Genomic DNA, 16,488 nt, shown 5'->3' on the forward strand with positions numbered 1-16,488 from the left:
GCTCACAGAGGGTTCGACAACAGTGACGTCCGCATCCCACCCCACAAAGCTGGCGCCAGGCGGGGTCTCCCAAGCAGCCCAGGTGGCTGAAGCACGCAGCCTAGGGAAGCACCCGGCACAGTGACAGTCTGCAGCAGAATGCTAGTGTCACTGCCAGGACATCTCACTGTTTATCGCCTCAGCCCAACCACCTCCTCTGAACATACAGACTCCCAGATCAGTCGGCAAACACTCTTATGAGGCCGCGACACCCGATCCAGAGGAGCATGGCAGAAAGGGGAGGGGGTGCGTGGCCACAACTCTTATTAATATCCTCCACTGGATTCAAAGCATCCCACTCCCTCTGCTAAATCACGTTCTGTTTGGCCTCTGGATAAAGAGGCTGGGTTTTGAGCCCATATGTAGAATACTTGCCTGTGAAAGGCTAGGTGAACATCGCCCTTCTCTGAACTGTTCCCACGCGGAGCGCTATTCCAGCAAGCTGCACCTCAGGAACCCCCGATGTCTGTCTCCCCACATACAGCCCTCTGCCTCACTGCAGTGAATCTGTGCGTCTGGCACCCCCACGGGAATAGGCTGTCCTTGGGGGCCAGGACTTAGTCCTGGAGGAAGTGAGTCCTCAAGCCCTGAGTCAAGCGAGTACTTCTCAGCCTTTTTTATGCTCTCATACATGTAAAAAACTAGCATCGTCCTTGGACGTTACTTGACATTTCTGGTAATAGTATCGGTTTACCATGTGCCCAAAGCTGTTCTGAATATATTCTGCTCGCTGTTACAACATTTTCACGACTAAACAAATCAAAGCTGCTGTAACACCGAATGTGGTGTTTCAGGCGGCACTGCCCCTGGCCTCCCCTCTTCTGAAGAACCACGGGCCAAGCCACAGAGGTACTTAACAGAAGTTTGCTGAATACAAAAACAGAGAGCAAATTAAAGGATGGAACAATCTAAAAAAGGGATGCCAACAAGGCGAATGGCCAGGAGCCTCACCTGAGCTGCCAGCACCATCACCCAGTGATGCCCGCCTGTGGGCACGTGGCTCTGATGGGGGTCAGAGACAAATTACCACTTGGCCCAAGCTGCACAATGACCTCACAAAAAAACAGGACTATCTGGAAAGGCATGTGGAGTTCTCCATGGGACCTGACCCGCATGCACACAGCCTCTCTTCCTTCTGCTTGCCCAGACAAGGAGTTCGAGGAACCCTGTCCACACCAGCCAACACTCTTCCCTGCACTCAGGAGGAGGCAGCAATGGGGGCTTTTCTGACTTCTTAAAATTTTCTACTTTTCCTTAAGTTACATTGCCCTTGGAATTATACCAATTCCATTTTCCCACCAGTTTCTAATGTAATTCTTTTTTTTAATGGAAATAACCATTTACTTAAAACTTGGATTTAAAAACTTAGCAATTTAGGGGCACCTGGGTGGCTCAGTCGGTTGAGCATCAGACTTCAGCTCAGGTCATGATCTTGTGGTTTATGAGTTCGAGCTCCACGTCGGGCTCTGTGCTGAAAGCTCAGAGTCTGGAGCCTGCTTTGGATTCTGTGTCTCCCTCCCTCTCTGCCCCTCCCCCACTCACACTCTGTCTCTTTCCCTCAAAAATAAATAAACATTAAAAAATTTTGTTTAAAGATTAGCAATTTAGGGGTACCTGGATGGCTCAGACAGTTAAGCATCCGACCTTGACTCAGGTCATGATTTCACAGTTCATGGGTTCAAGCCCCACATAGGGCTCTGTGCTGACAGCTCAGAACCTGGACCCTGGTTCAGATTCCTGTCTCCCTCTCTCTCTGCCCCTCCCTTGCTTGTGCTCTGTCTCTGTCCCTGTCTCTCTCTCTCAGAAATAAACATTAAAAAAAATTAAAAAGGGGTGTCTGGGTGGCTCCGTTGGTTAAGTATCCAACGACTTCCACTCAGGTACATGATCTCACGATTCGTGGGTTTAAGCCCAGCACTGGGCTCTGTACTGACAGCTCAGAGCCTGGACCCTGCTTCAGATTCTGTGTCTCCCTCTCTTTCTGCCCCTCTCCCACTCAACACTCTGTCTCTCTCTCAAAAAATAAATGTTAAAAAATCTTTAAAAAAAAGATTAGCAGTTAGATATTTTGGATACAAAGTGGTTACTGACATTTCTAATGCAGAATGTGTTTTGCTGGACAATCACTGATAATTATGCTGTTGCTTTCTGAAAACAGAATTCACTTACTTTTCAGTTGTTAACATAATAACTCAGGTTACCTAGCAGTGAATATTTTAAGTACTAAAGCATAAAATAAATAAATAAACAAAATTGTTTTCCTTACTTTTTTAGACGACAAGGGTTTAGAAGCCAAGGAAAATCCATCCAAAATTTTGCCAATGTATCGAAGATCTTTCTCTGATTCTGCAAAATGATGTCATCGATTAATTCCGGAAGCAGAGAAGATTAGAATGGGACAAAAGACGTCAGTTGTTTTTTTTTTTTTATCTCCAAGAACGTAAATACCACAAGTCATACATGGTATCTTGCAGAGATAGCAGTAAAGGGGAGGGAAGAATGGCACGTAAAGCCATCACACCTCTGTTGACTCAGCCACTGGCAGCCGGGCCCGCGGCACCCTCCGTTGATTAGGCTGCCCCAGATGTGAGGCCACAGCTCTCCAAGACAAGTACCTCAATATTGCTTTTAGAGAAAAAGCCTAGCTTAGGAGGACCTAAGGTGAGGTGTACCAAAGAGTATACTCTATGGAGTAAAAGATCTCAAGAAAAAAACATTAAGAGCATAAGTGTGGATAAAAGTAAAATCCTGACGATAAGAGAGTCATTTCTTTTTTTTTTTTTTTTAATTTTTTTTTTTCAACGTTTTTTATTTATTTTTGGGACAGAGAGAGACAGAGCATGAACGGGGGAGGGGCAGAGAGAAAGGGAGACACAGAATCCGAAGCAGGCTCCAGGCTCCAAGCCGTCAGCCCCAGAGCCTGACGCGGGGCTCGAACTCACGGACCGCGAGATCGTGACCTGGCTGAAGTCGGACGCTTAACCGACTGCGCCACCCAGGCGCCCCAAGAGAGTCATTTCTAAAACCAGGTGAAGAACCAGGGGAAGACTACTCCCCAGTTTCCTTAGCAACTATCCAAATAAGGCACAGAAGACAATGCAAACAGGCCAGCCTGTAATCTAATCTCAGTCCAAATTAAAAGGTACTTCTGTCTTTTTCTCAAACGAAATTCTAAGAAGAGATAAAGATCACCAAAGATCACTCAGAAAACAGAATGACCGATGCCCTCGGACTGGGAGCCAGGGATTGGCCACTGGTTGTGGAGACAACCTCACAGACAGGGGCTCTGTGATTCTCGGGGATTTCCTGAGCATAGCAGTTATGGCAAAAATCCGTATACACGAAATGCATTTTCTGTACCCGAAAGCTCCTTGTGCATGACCACCATGAGCACTTACACAAGGGCCGTGTGGTCCTGAAGTAGACATAGCCGCCCTGGGGCAGGTGGGACCTAAGTCTTCAGCCACTTACAATGCAGCACAGCCCTATAACTATCCTCCTCACCAAAATCATTCTTTGCACTTCAACTCACGTTGAACTTTTGTACCAGCTTCTGAAGTTCCTAAAATTCTGTGGGGTAATTTGAGATTCACTTTGACACTCTTGGCACCCCTATGTTTATAGCAGCATCATTCACAATAGCCAAATTATGGAAGCAGACCAAGTGTCCACGGGGAGATGAGTGGATAAAGAAGACGTGCTACATACGTGCAATGGAATATTACTCAACCATAAAAAAGAATGAAATCTTGCCATTTGCAACAACACAGATGGAGCTAGTGAGTATTACGCTAAGTGAAATATGTCAGAGAAAGACAAATACCAGGATTTCACTCATATGTGGAATTTAAGAAACAAAACAAATGAGCAAAGGAGAAAGAGAGAGAGAAAGAGAGACAAATAAAGAAACAGATTCTTAATTACAGAGAAGAAACTGATTGTTACCAGAGGGGAGGTGGGTGAGGGAGGGGTGAAATAGGTGATGAGGATTAAGGAGAGTGCACCTGTCATGATGAGCACTGGGTGATGAATGGAAGTGTTGAGTCACTGTAGTGTACACCTGAAACTAATATTACACTGTCTGTTAACTACACTGGAATTAAAATTAAATTAGAATAAACAAAAAACATCTTTCACATTCTTGGCATTTTGTATTCATCTAAAGCCCAGCAATTTTACTTCTGTGAATTTATTCTGAAGAAATAAAACGCAAATGTGCATCAAGACAGAGCCATAGAATATTTATTATAGCTGTATGGATCATGGAAACAAATAAGAATAATTAAAAAATCAACCACGAAGACTGGCTAAATTTAGATTCACTCAGTGAAAAACCTTAAGGTCAAAAGTATAGAAAGTTGTGTCTAGGGGTGGGAGAGATGAGGAGGCCACGGCAGAGAGGGGATAAGGGGAGTCTGGGGGGGATCGGGGAAAGTCAGCAGCTCAGGCTTGATGTGGAGAAGGGTAGGATTCAATTAGCACAAAGGTGTTGTATAAAGGAAAAGCCAAAGATCTGACCCAGGAGACAGATCTAAATATGTATGATAAATTAGCAATTATTATATAATTAATATATTCTGATAATGCTAGTCATATAGTATTGTGTCAATATATTGCCATAATCAACATGATCAATAATTAACATGTTAATGTAATCTGTAATATTAATATATTATAACACATTAACATACATCTTTTTAAGTTATAAAAATAATACATAGTCTTAGTAGAAGATTCTGAAAACCTAGGTAACCAAAAGGAAGAAGTGACATCAACGAACATTTGGGCACACCCTCTTCCAGCATTTGTGTGAAACCCTAGATTCGTTTTTTGGCGATCATGACAGAGGCCACGGACACTCAGAGTGCATGCTGTGTGCCAGGCAGGTCTCAAGCCCTTCATGTACGTTAAAATCTCCTTGGGTATATGCCACAGTCATGCCCACTGTCCAGGCAAGGATGCCCGAGGCCACAGCTACTAAGTGGGGAGGGCCAGGGCTGGAATCCAGGCAGCCTGTCTCAGAATTTGTGTTCACAGTCGCTAAGCTCACCACCTCTAAAAACTGGTTTGCGCCTGCTTCTTTTCCTTCTAGAAATGCAAAATAGGCATCCTTTAGGGAAGTTATGCTCGGATTATTTAGATTTCAACATGTATGTTTCAGCTGTGTTGTACAGGAATTAGATCAAATTTCATCCAAAAATGTCTCTGTAGACTGTTTTATCTCAGCAATCACCTCCTTACTTCATTTAGGTGCTTGTTATCATTATAACCAGAGAAGAGTAGGTACTATTTATTCAGTCTTTGGGCAGGTACCATGCCAAACACCGAGTTATGCCACTTAATCCTCATAAGGACCCTCAGGGCGGATCTGATCCTCACTTTACAAATGATGCCCAGAGAGGTTACTAGTCTTGCCCCATGTCCCACTGCTGGGCAGTAGACAGCTGTGATCCAAATCCAGTCAGATGACCCCAAATCACATGCTACTAACATCTGCTCCAAACTGTCTCCTCCCTACACTACACCTTTTCTGGAAAGAAAAACTGAAGTATTACTTAGAACCACAGGATCTAAAGGCACCTGGGTGGCTCAGTTGTTAAGCATCTGACTTCAGCTCAGGTCATGATCTCACAGATCTCACAGTTCATGAGTTCGAGTCCCACGTCAGGTGAGCTCAAGCCCCACTTCAGGTAAAACATGAGCCCTGGGTGAGCCCCACTTCTCTCTCTCTCTCTCTTTCTCTCTCTCTGTGCCTCACTCACTTGCACCCTCTCTCTCTCAAAAAATAAAACAAAAAAGAACCACAGGATCTGAGTCACTACAGACCCTGACTTGAAATTTAAGTTGTGTTAAGACATGTCCACCTCCTAGCCCAACAAGAGCCCCCCAGGAACCAGGGACTCAAGTGAGGAGACAGGCTGGGTGCCAGGACCAAGCTCCCTCTTGCTGAAGGTCCCACACCGAAGGTCCCGCACCTGGCCTTCTGACCTGCTGGGCCTATGTTGGCCAGTTGCCCAGTTTCTTGGGCTTCCCTCTGACCCAGTGCCACCTCTGACCTGCAGCACGAGCACCTGTCCACATACTCGCTCCTTCCCTGATTCCAGACCTCTTCCTCCTCCCCACCTTGGCCTTGTCTTGACAGCTGGCTTTGGCTCCGACCCGGTCTACCTTCTGTCTTACCCCTCCACACGGGGCCTCTCTTCTCTCCACTTTGTTTCTCACCCTCCATCTCTGGCCACCACCCCCAACTCCACCGAGGCTGACACTGCAGTTATCAATTCTGCAATCCCTTCTTCCTGATACCCTGATATTTGGTCCTACCATTGGTTGAGGGTCCATGGAATTACCTTTCTGACTTTTATACTGCCTGGGTGCTGTCCAGCCGTAGAGTCCATCTCCAGGCTCCTCATCCTTCAAAATGGTGTCATATTTGGATAAAGTTTCTGTGGCATAGATGTCATCATCTTCCTCTTCCAGGGCACCAACACCAAAAGCCTTCAAAAACAACGTTTCAAACAGCAATGACAGGTTTTAGAGCATGTCTCCACTGAAGAATAAAGCTCCTTTAAGGATGTGGTTGAACAGACCACATTAGCATTGCAAGAGCACCAAGAGAGAAGGGAAGCAGAAACAGAAGGGAAGGGAACAGAAGGGAAACAGAAGTGAATGCCATCCTCCAGTGCTGGGGCTGTCTTCCAGGCCTAGCAGCAGCTACAGGTCTGGGGCCTAGCGAAGGAAGGCTTGGAGAACACACCCAACATCAATGTGGAGAACACACCCAGCATCAGAATATTCATCTTCCGGTCATTATGGCCTGGGGCCAGTGCTGGTGACCAGGATCTCAAGGCACCACTACTGAAATAGCTATTGTAAGAATCTATAACCTTTGTGGACATGGCCTCCAACAAGGATTACTTTTTGTTTGAAAGAAATTTGGAGGGATGCCTGGGTGGCTATTGGTTGAGCGTCAGACTCTTAATTTCAGTTCAGGTCATGATCTTGGGGTTTGTGGGATCGAGCCCAGCGTTGGGCTCTGTGCTGACAGCTCGGAGCCTGGAGCCTGCTTCAGGTTCTGTGTGTGTGTCTCTCTCTGCCCCTCCCCTGCTCACGCTCTGTCTCTCTCTCTCTCTCTCTCTCAAAAATAAATAAACATAAAAAAAATGTTTTTTTAAAGAACATTAGGTCACAGGATCTCAGCAGTACCTATTAAAATCAGGAAGGTGTGCTTGAACCGTGTTCAGAAAAGGCCGTAAGGAAAACATAACCACCTCAAAGTCTTCGCATAGTCAATGAATAATGACTGCTATAGGTATAGTATAATATGGAAAGCGTTCTCATTTGTCAATGGTTCCATGTTCATGAAACAGAAACTTTTACCTGGCCTGAAATTCCCAATTTTCTTCCTTTATTCACCCCAATCTCTCCAAGGAGATTGCTGGCTCCCTCAGGTCCCCCACTGAAAAGATTAAAATGTTCTCCCGCAGTTCCAAACAATGCTTGGTGGGGATCCAGGCCCTTGTAAGCCAGTCCATGCACGTTATCTTTAGGTGTGAAATCCACAGGTGTGATGTCTTTGGGTGCAAAGGTCACATTTTCAGGCACATAGTCATCATCTTCATCCTATTTAACCACGAGGAAAAAGGAGAATGGAGGTGAGTCACTGACTGGTGCAAAGGAAGCCTATAAAATACTATTTTCAAATGACTACTTCCAAACAGAACAATGACCAAACTTTCATTCCACTATTACAAATCGCTAAATTGAGTCCCTGATACTCAAGAATCTGAACAGACCTTGGACATGTATGGTGAGGGCATGTTGCTGAATACATTCTCTGACATGAAGACAGTTTCAGGGTAGGGGTATTTCACCGTAATGGGATCTGACTGATTTCTAAAATTCTTCTGACCCTAAAATTACACGTTCATAATCTAACAGGTGTCACTATACCAAATTCAAGGTCAGCCTTTGCATATAGTACCTCGGATCCTTCAGAGCCTCCAGGGGGTAATGCACAGCCATAGATTTTTACTCCAGGATCTATAAAAGAGATGTCAAATACATTAGTCATGAGCAGCTAAAAATATGGAAATCTAACTTGCTGACATTCTTTAGAAGTCCATGACAGCACTTATGAAAGGTACTACGGCTTTAGGGTCAGAGACTGATCACTCAGGAATTGTTTTCCACCAGTCCCTGCCCCACCCACACTCTGTCAATAATGTGCTCAGTGACTAACCACTACTGTCCCAGGGCCACAGAGAACCCAAAGGAAATTATTACTGCCTCCAAGAGTTCGTACTCTGGCTGGGGAGACCAAGGGTAAGACATAAATAGAAAAGAATCCTATTAAACTGTGACACAGTTTTGATAAGAGTAGGAAACAGTTTCACATGGTGCTAGCAGAAATATAAACTTGTACAATTCTAGTACAATGCTATTACGCATGACACACAGAAAGCCTTAAAATACAGGTGACCTTTTGGGAATGGAAATTGGTAGAGCCACTGTGGAAAACAATACAGAGGTTTCTCAAAAAATTAAAAATAGGGGTGCCTGGATGGCTCAGTCGGTTAAACGTCCAACCTCCGCTCAGGTCATGATCTCCCGATTCGTGAATTCAAGCCCCGCATCGGACTCCGCGCTGGCGATGCGGAGCCTGCTTGGGATCCTCGCTCTCCCTCTCTCTCTCTGCCCCTCCTTCACCAGCACTTTCTCTCTCTCTCAAAATAAATGAACTTAAAAAAATTTAAAAATAAAAATACCATATGATCTAAAAATTCTACCAGTCGGTATTTATCCAAAGGAAAAAACAAAAACACTAATTTGAAAAGATACACACACCCCTATGTTTATTACAGCATTATTTACAATAGCCAAGATATAGAAGCAACGTCAGCATCCATCAATAGACGAGTGGATAAGAAAGATGGGGTATAGTTAAATATCCCATGGAACATTACACAGCCATAAGAAGGATGGGATCATGTCATTTGTGACATGGATGAACCTAGAGGATGTTGTGCTAAGTATTGGCTGAGAAAGACAAATTTCACTCATATGTGGAATCTAGAAAAAAAAAAATAAATGAATAAACAAATAGCAGAATCAGACCTATAAATGCAGAGAACAAACTGATGGCTGCCAGATGGAAGGGGACTTAGAGATGGGCAAAATGGGTGAAGGGAAGTGGGCGATATAGGCTTCCAGTTCTGGAATGCATAAGTCACAGGGATAAAAGGCACAGCACAAGGAATACAGTCAATGGTACTGTAACAGCGCTGTATGGTGACAGATGGCCACTACTCTTGTGGTGAGCACAGCAGAACCTATGGACTTGTCCAATCACCGCGCTGCTCACCTGAAACTAATGTAACATTGTGTGTCAACTGTACTCAAATTAAAAAAAAAATACAGTTGACTCTTAAACAGCACAGGTTTGAACTGCAAAGGTCCATTTACACACAGACTTTTTATAGTAGAGCTAATGTGAATATATTTACCTTAGGATTTTCTCAATAATAATTTCTCTTCTCTAGCTTACTTTATTGTAAGAATACAGTATTTAATACCTATAACATATAAAATATGTGTTAATTGACTGTTTATGTTATCAGTGAGGCTCTTGGTCAACAGTAGGCTATTAAGCAGATAAGTTTTTAGGAAGTCAATAGTAACATGTGGAAATATAACACTGTATGTTATATAAGTGTATATATATATATATATATATATATATATATATATATAATTTGTACTTGAAAATAAACAAGTAAATGTTATACATGGATTTTCAACTGCATGCAGTCAACTGTATCTGCATATTACTTTGCCCGGCAGCTTCATTTCCCAAAACGTGTAGCCATTAAAAAGTGTGCTACAGAATTGATGACAATCAATATACATACCAGGTTTTTGTCGGCGAGGTCTTCTCTTTACTCGAGGGCCAATTCCTTGTCCTTCCTTCCAGCCCATTTTTCTTAGCAATTCAAAACCAATAGATAATCTAGGATATCAAGGCATTGAACGTGAACTTCCTTTTATAATACTGGAGGATAGTAAGAAATCAGCAGTCTTTGAGTCCCTGTCCAGCTCACACACTTGTGCCTGAGCCCTGAAACACAGCCCACCCCCATGCACATCAGAACCACATGGCCCTGCCGTTCTGGCCACAGCTCACTGGACGTGGGTGCACACCGAACCTGGGGAAGTCCATCCGTGTCCTCTCTGCTGGGCCTTTGGAATGGACACCTGGGGGCTCTAAATGGTCCTTGTCAAGCCTGGGGCCTAAGAAACCATGAGTCTGAGGCTGCCACATCAGGCCACACAACCCAGGAACAGAACAAGGAGATATGCAGAAAGAGAGGGAAGAATGAGGCAGACCGGAGAGAGCCCTTGAGGCTTCTGAGGGAGGGTGGGAGGGAAGGCACCCGAGTTCCTAACAGCTCACCAGCCTCCACCAGCCCCAGCAGCAGAGCTGGTCACTGGAGCTCTAGAATACGCCATGCAATAAAAGCACAAGATCCTTTTGGCAAAACCCCCTTTTGCACTCAAGCTAGGCTTCTCCTACTTGCAACCAAACTACCTGTAATTAAGATCATTATGTATATGCAAAGCAGATGCCAAGATCACAAAAGTTAGAACAAAATTCTTCTCACTTTGCTGGTGTTATGAGGTCATCAAGCAGAGTAGCTCCAGGAATGGGGGCAGTAGCAGCTGCTAACTGCCTGGCCTTTTCTCGTATTCTATCTTTGGTTTTGGAAGCAAAATCATCCGTGGTGACAATTGCTTTAGGTGCTATCCCAAATTCACTAAGATCCTTTAAAAGAAAATTCAAACAGAATTACTTACATTATTTGGTAAGTGATTAACCATAATACATCACGTAGCTTTATTTCTTAAAGAAAAAAAAAAGTTAAAACCACACAACTGATGGGATGCCTGCCTTGCTCAGTCAGAAAAGCATGCAACTCTGATTTTGGGGTTGTGAGTTTGAGCCCCATGTTGGGTACAGAGATTACTTAAATAAATGAATACGTAAAAACTTTAAAAAACAAACAAAAAAACTACACAGCCAAATTAGGCATCAGTGGAGCAGCTGACTTGTGTGTGTGTGTGTTTGCGTGTGTGTGTGGAGCAGCTGACTTTATATCTGCCTTTAGGATCCTCACAAAAGCTAAGGCCGGTAGCCGAGGACAGGGCATGACGACGGCCACTCAGTGAGGCCACAAGAGGCACAGCCAAGCTAGGAAGATAAGAAGTAATTAAAATCCAATAATTACTTCTACAGAAAGTAACTGTTGCCTCAGACAATATTTCCAAGGTCAAAGTGCAGGGGGCAAATCTCAGAGTCACAGTCAGCAAGCATTCCTGAGCATGTACGTGCTACCTTAAGTGTTTCTGCATTTCCTGTTGGCTGCCTTTCCGATAGCCTATGCCCTCCCTCTTTCCTCACAGAGCCCTGAAGCTGTGCAGACACCGGCCCCCTCGGTGCCACCATGCACTCCCGCAGTGGTGTCCTGGTGTGTATGCTGGGGCCCAGGGAGAGTTAGGCAATAGGGGTTCGTATCTTATCTAAGCCAGTCCTTTGATCCCACTTCCACTGCCAAGGATGGCTTTAAGAATGAGCACGTAAAACAATCTGCCCCAGCAGACGTGAGGTAAGATCCCCGGTAGGACTTATGGGAATGGTTTCCTTGCTCTCAAGAAAAGATACCAAAGAAAAGCCCTCCTTCCACTAGGTGATGTGATCCTGGATGTGCCATCTGGAGCTACTGTAGCCACCTTGGGACCACAAGGAGGGTTGATGTAAGGACAAACTGACATGCAGAAGATGGCTGAGAAGAGAGGACACGGGGCCTCGCTGACATCTAGGCTTCTTGTTCCATGAGTCATGTTTCCATATAGATTATGCTAGTCAAATAGGAAGGGGACCTCCCCTTGCCTCTTACCTGCAACCTAAAGGATGTTAATATAGTGTTCTATTTCTTCTTTATCACAAATGAATCCATGACTAGGTTTTAAGGAAACAGAGGTTTAATTTTAAAGCAAAATGGAGCATGGGGTTCCTGGGTGACTCAGTTGGTTAAGCTTCCGACTCTTGCTGTTGGCTCAGGTCATGATCTTGCGGCCGGGGAGTTCGAGCCCCGCATCAGGTTCTGCGCTGGCAATGCAGGGCCTGTTTGGGATTCTCTGCCTCCCCCTCTCTCTGTCTGTCCCTCCCTTGCTCATGCTGTATCTCTCTCTCAAAATAAATAAATAAACATTTTTTTAAAAATATGAAGCACACCCTGTAGGCCCTAGGACAACCCCCCCCCCCCCGCCCCCCGCTCCCATTTACCCTAAGAAGTGCACAGTCATCGTTGTGTTAATGAGGTACCCAGGTGCCTGCACAGGGCTCCCTTTGACTCCTAACTGGTCTAGTCGCTCACCGTTCCTTAAACGGTGGTGTGCACAAAGTTACTGTCGGAGGCTGTGGACTCAGCTCCGTGGATACTGCACTTTTGGGGCAACTGGGGCTTCTTCAAGGAAATTTGCCTATGAACGACTTTCCTCTCCACCCTTAACTTTAGAAACTGGCCCCAGCATAAGATGCTACTCCAGTGAACAAGAATGCATTGAGGTACAGAGCACTCTAGTCCAAACTCCTAAAAGAAAAAGCCTCGCAAACAAAGAAGCCTTCGTACACTGAACCCTCTGGGGAGACTAAGGCGCTGCATGCATCCCACTGGCTAACAGGCAATTCCGGTTCTGCACACCCACCTCTTCATCCATGAAGTCTTCGGGACCAAGAACAGATTTGTCTGCTCTGTTCTGTCGCGAAGACACGAAGGAAGAGGGCGTCCATCCTTGAAAGAAAAGCGTTTAGAATATTATGATAATAGATGGTATGTTGGTTTATTACTAAATAATTAAATAATGCAATTATGTACTTGAAACCCCCAGTACCTACAAACCCTTAGCTACTTTCTATCTCACTGCTCATGTAGAGATAATTATACAACGTAACTTTATTAATGCTCACAACTCTTGGCAGAACTCAGTGGATAGGTTTCCTCCTAAGAATCTAGGACCAAGAGAAATCAAATTATACAGTAAAAGTGGAGATGGGGTGCGTAGGTGGCTCAGTTGGCTAAGCATCTGACTCTTGATTTCAGCTCAAATTATGATCTCACGATCGTGAAATCAAGCCCAGAGTTGGGCTCTGCGCTGGGCATGCAGCCTGCTTAAGATTCTCTCTCCCTCTCTCTCTGCCCCTCCCCCACTCCCTCATTCTCTCTCTAAAAAAAAAAAAAACAGAGAGAGAGAGGGGCGCCTGGGTGGCTCAGTCGGTTAGGCATACGACTTCAGCTCCAGTCATGTTCTCACGGTTCATGGTTCGAGCCCTGCGTCGGGCTCTGTGCTGACAGCTCAGAGCCTGGAGCTCGCTTCCGATTCTGTGTCTCCCTCTCTCTCTCTGCTCCTCCCCTGCTCACTCTCTGTCTCACTCTCTCTCTCTCAAAAATAAATAAACATTAAAAATATTTTTTTTGAAATAAAAAAGAGAGAGAGAGAAGAAAGTGACATTCTTTTTCCAAGTAGATGTGAACCAAAAGATGCAAGGTCACCTTAAAAGGCAGGACCACTCTGAGACCAAGAGGACAGCAACAGACACCAACTTGTTAACATATGAAGACATAACATCAAGGGGCACGAGTCAGCTGTGAAAGGGTGGCTGGCACCGAGTCACAGAAGCAGTGCAGGCAAATTCAGGGTGCCCTGGCCCAAGGACTCAACCTGGCCAGTCTAAGGACAGGTAATGCCCATACCACCCCCAATTCCATCAAACCCCTGGGTCCTATAACTACCACGCCGGTTCCCTGCCCATAGTCACCAAGCATGTACCATGCCTATACGGTGAGAATGGCCTGGTGGTTAAATGCATCTGTAACCCTCTACGATACACTTTTGTAGTTTTCTCTGAGAGGGACACACCTCCTTTCTGATTTCCTACAGGAGTCCTGTGGACCTAAGGAGTATGGGGCAGATCTACTCTTGGTCAGTGGGTGGAGCAGGTTTCTGGGCAGGCCTGGGAGATACCCCCAGGTATCCGGGAGTGAGGATCAGCTCTCCTAGGCCACTGGCTTCCTCCACTTTGGATTTCTATAGTCTTTGCCCGATTTCTGTATAGTCCTTCTAATGGTAAAGAGATACTCCAGGGTATGAATGTATCACAGTCTTCCTGACAATCGTTTGAGCTAGTCTTATTACAATATATGACACAGCTATAATCGCAACAATCAGCAACGTATCAGTGTACGTATTAGTGTACTTCTTTCGTCACCAACCCTCCTGCCACTTTTAACATTTTAATAAAGTGTGCTAATTTCATAGTGCCTTGGTTACCTTACTTTGCCTTTCTTAGTAATAAGGCTGAATATTAAATACAGCGTTTCTATCTCCTCTGGAGTAAACTGTTCAGATACTGTGGTCATTTGCTCATTGAACTGCTCTTTACACATTCTGGATATTGAACTTTAAACCATCTTATTTACCCCAACTATTTTTCTTACATGGCTTTTCTCATCTTTATTTTACTATTGTTCTATACAAGTTATTGTGTATATATAAAACCGTGTCCCATTTTGTTCTCAACAATCGCTACATGAGTTACTCAGTTCTTCTTCCCTTCCTATCTGGCACATAAAAGTCATTCCAGTTTCTGTGTGAAAACACTTAAAAAGCATACGTGACTTTAAACAATGCAGAATCCATTATATTGCATAACATGAAATTTTTAACTGATTTTTCTTCAGGTTGAGAGCATAGACTGACAAGCATGCTGTGGTCCCCAGTGCCAGGAGAGAGCGGCTCTGACCCTCAGTGGCCTCACCTACAAAGCAACTATGACACCTGCCTTCCTCAGTCACTAAGACGCGGGAGACAATGGTTACCTGAGGGAATGTGTATGACAGCATTTTGTGTGTGGCAAGATGCGATGGTATAAAACGGAAGTCATTATCGTCACTTAACCATCTGGTGAGAATATATCTTTTTTTTTTTTTTTTTTTTTAAGTGAAAGAAAACTTTCACCCTCAGGTTGTAACCAATGAACAACATACCAGTGGACTCTGAAAACATGCCAAATCTTGAAAGAACACAAAAGTCTACAGTGTGTGTATTAAAGTGTTTAAAGAAGTTTTTTTAAAAAGGGAGAGGTGGAAGAGGAGGAGAATCTTATAATAGTTCAGTGATATGATATGATATGATAGCTACACGTAGGAAAATCATACCTTCTTTCGAGCCAACAGTGTTGAAGTACCCAGCAGAGAAACCTCCGCTAAAGGCCCCATGAAACCGTTTATACCTTCCTTTTTCGTCTCTGACAGTCTGATCCTGAAGAGGAATTGGTTTTTTTGGTCTTTCACCTGAAAAAAGTATTTTGATGAGAGAGAAGCAGGTGGCGGATTAGAAAAAAATTTAGGGAAAGTGTCATTTCTTAAACATGCTGAATTGTTTACTTCTTGTAATTTCAAGTGTAACAAGTTTAATTAAGTTTTTTTTTTTTATTCCTAGGCTTTACTAGCTTATGTAGTTTCTAAAGTAACACACTGTATCAAGCTTCTTTATAGTTCTAAGGCTATTATAGATGCTTCTTATTTCTGTTAGACACACGTTTTGGCACCAATGGCCTGATTCCCACTAAAGTCCATCACATAAACTGAATTATATGGGGCGGGGGCGGTTCCAATCGTTGGAGATAAACTCTACTGGCAATGCCAGAGGCAGGTCGCGGGGCTGGCACAGGGCATGAGAAGGTTCGCGACACAAGGAACAGTTCTGTATCTCTTCTAGAACTTCACAGCATCCCAAGCCCAGAGTTTGTCCTTTGGTGTTGCCCATTCTCCCCAAATCCCAAATGTGTCCTTATTCCTGGCAATCTCCTGATTCCATAGTTACTGTTCTTTCAAATTAATCATTTTCCTGCTCTGCTGAAAAGGGCTGGCTTGCTACATCACATAGTGGAAAGGAGCTTAATAAAGTCTAAAAATTCCTTAGGTTTACACTTTCAGGTACTGTGTCACAAATTACTGGTTAATTTTATCCACTGTGATTCAGAATTCTGAATCTATTTAAAATAAAAAGTAACCATCAAGTTACTTTCAAACATTCAACACAGAAAGCAAGTTATATGATAGTTAAAGGCATAGAGTTGAGGGTCACAACGCTTTCACCCCATCTTTACCAGGACCAGGACCTCAGTCACCTTGACTTCTCTATGCCTTGATTTCCTCATCCGTAAAATGGGGGTGACACGAATAGTAATATCTATTTCATAGAGTTGTTATGCAAAGTGAATAAGATAATGCCTATAAAGTGCTTAGCAAGAAGAGGTACACAGTAAGCACTTAAAATACTGGCTGCCATTATTATTATTATTATGTACAGTAGATAAGCCCATGTGTCCCT

The 16,488-nt window shown here is 44.1% G+C and overlaps 1 protein-coding gene across 2 annotated transcripts in view; it reads right to left on the reverse strand.

Annotated features, from left to right (window-relative positions):
• The window catches only part of GPATCH1 (G-patch domain containing 1), a 39,857-nt gene that overhangs the window by 18,786 nt on the left and 4,583 nt on the right, over window positions 1-16,488 (reverse strand). For both annotated transcript variants that reach the window (XM_049621533.1, XM_049621532.1), the window contains exons 2-9: window positions 15,312-15,446; window positions 12,802-12,887; window positions 10,698-10,858; window positions 9,948-10,045; window positions 8,021-8,079; window positions 7,417-7,659; window positions 6,387-6,534; window positions 2,306-2,385 (exon numbers count right to left, since the gene is read on the reverse strand). In XM_049621533.1, the coding sequence (XP_049477490.1) occupies window positions 2,306-2,385; window positions 6,387-6,534; window positions 7,417-7,659; window positions 8,021-8,079; window positions 9,948-10,045; window positions 10,698-10,858; window positions 12,802-12,887; window positions 15,312-15,446 (1,010 nt within the window). The remainder of the gene's footprint in view (window positions 1-2,305; window positions 2,386-6,386; window positions 6,535-7,416; window positions 7,660-8,020; window positions 8,080-9,947; window positions 10,046-10,697; window positions 10,859-12,801; window positions 12,888-15,311; window positions 15,447-16,488) is intronic.

This window comes from Panthera uncia, assembly GCF_023721935.1.
Source record: "Panthera uncia isolate 11264 chromosome E2 unlocalized genomic scaffold, Puncia_PCG_1.0 HiC_scaffold_19, whole genome shotgun sequence".
NCBI classification, from domain to species: domain Eukaryota; kingdom Metazoa; phylum Chordata; class Mammalia; order Carnivora; family Felidae; genus Panthera; species Panthera uncia.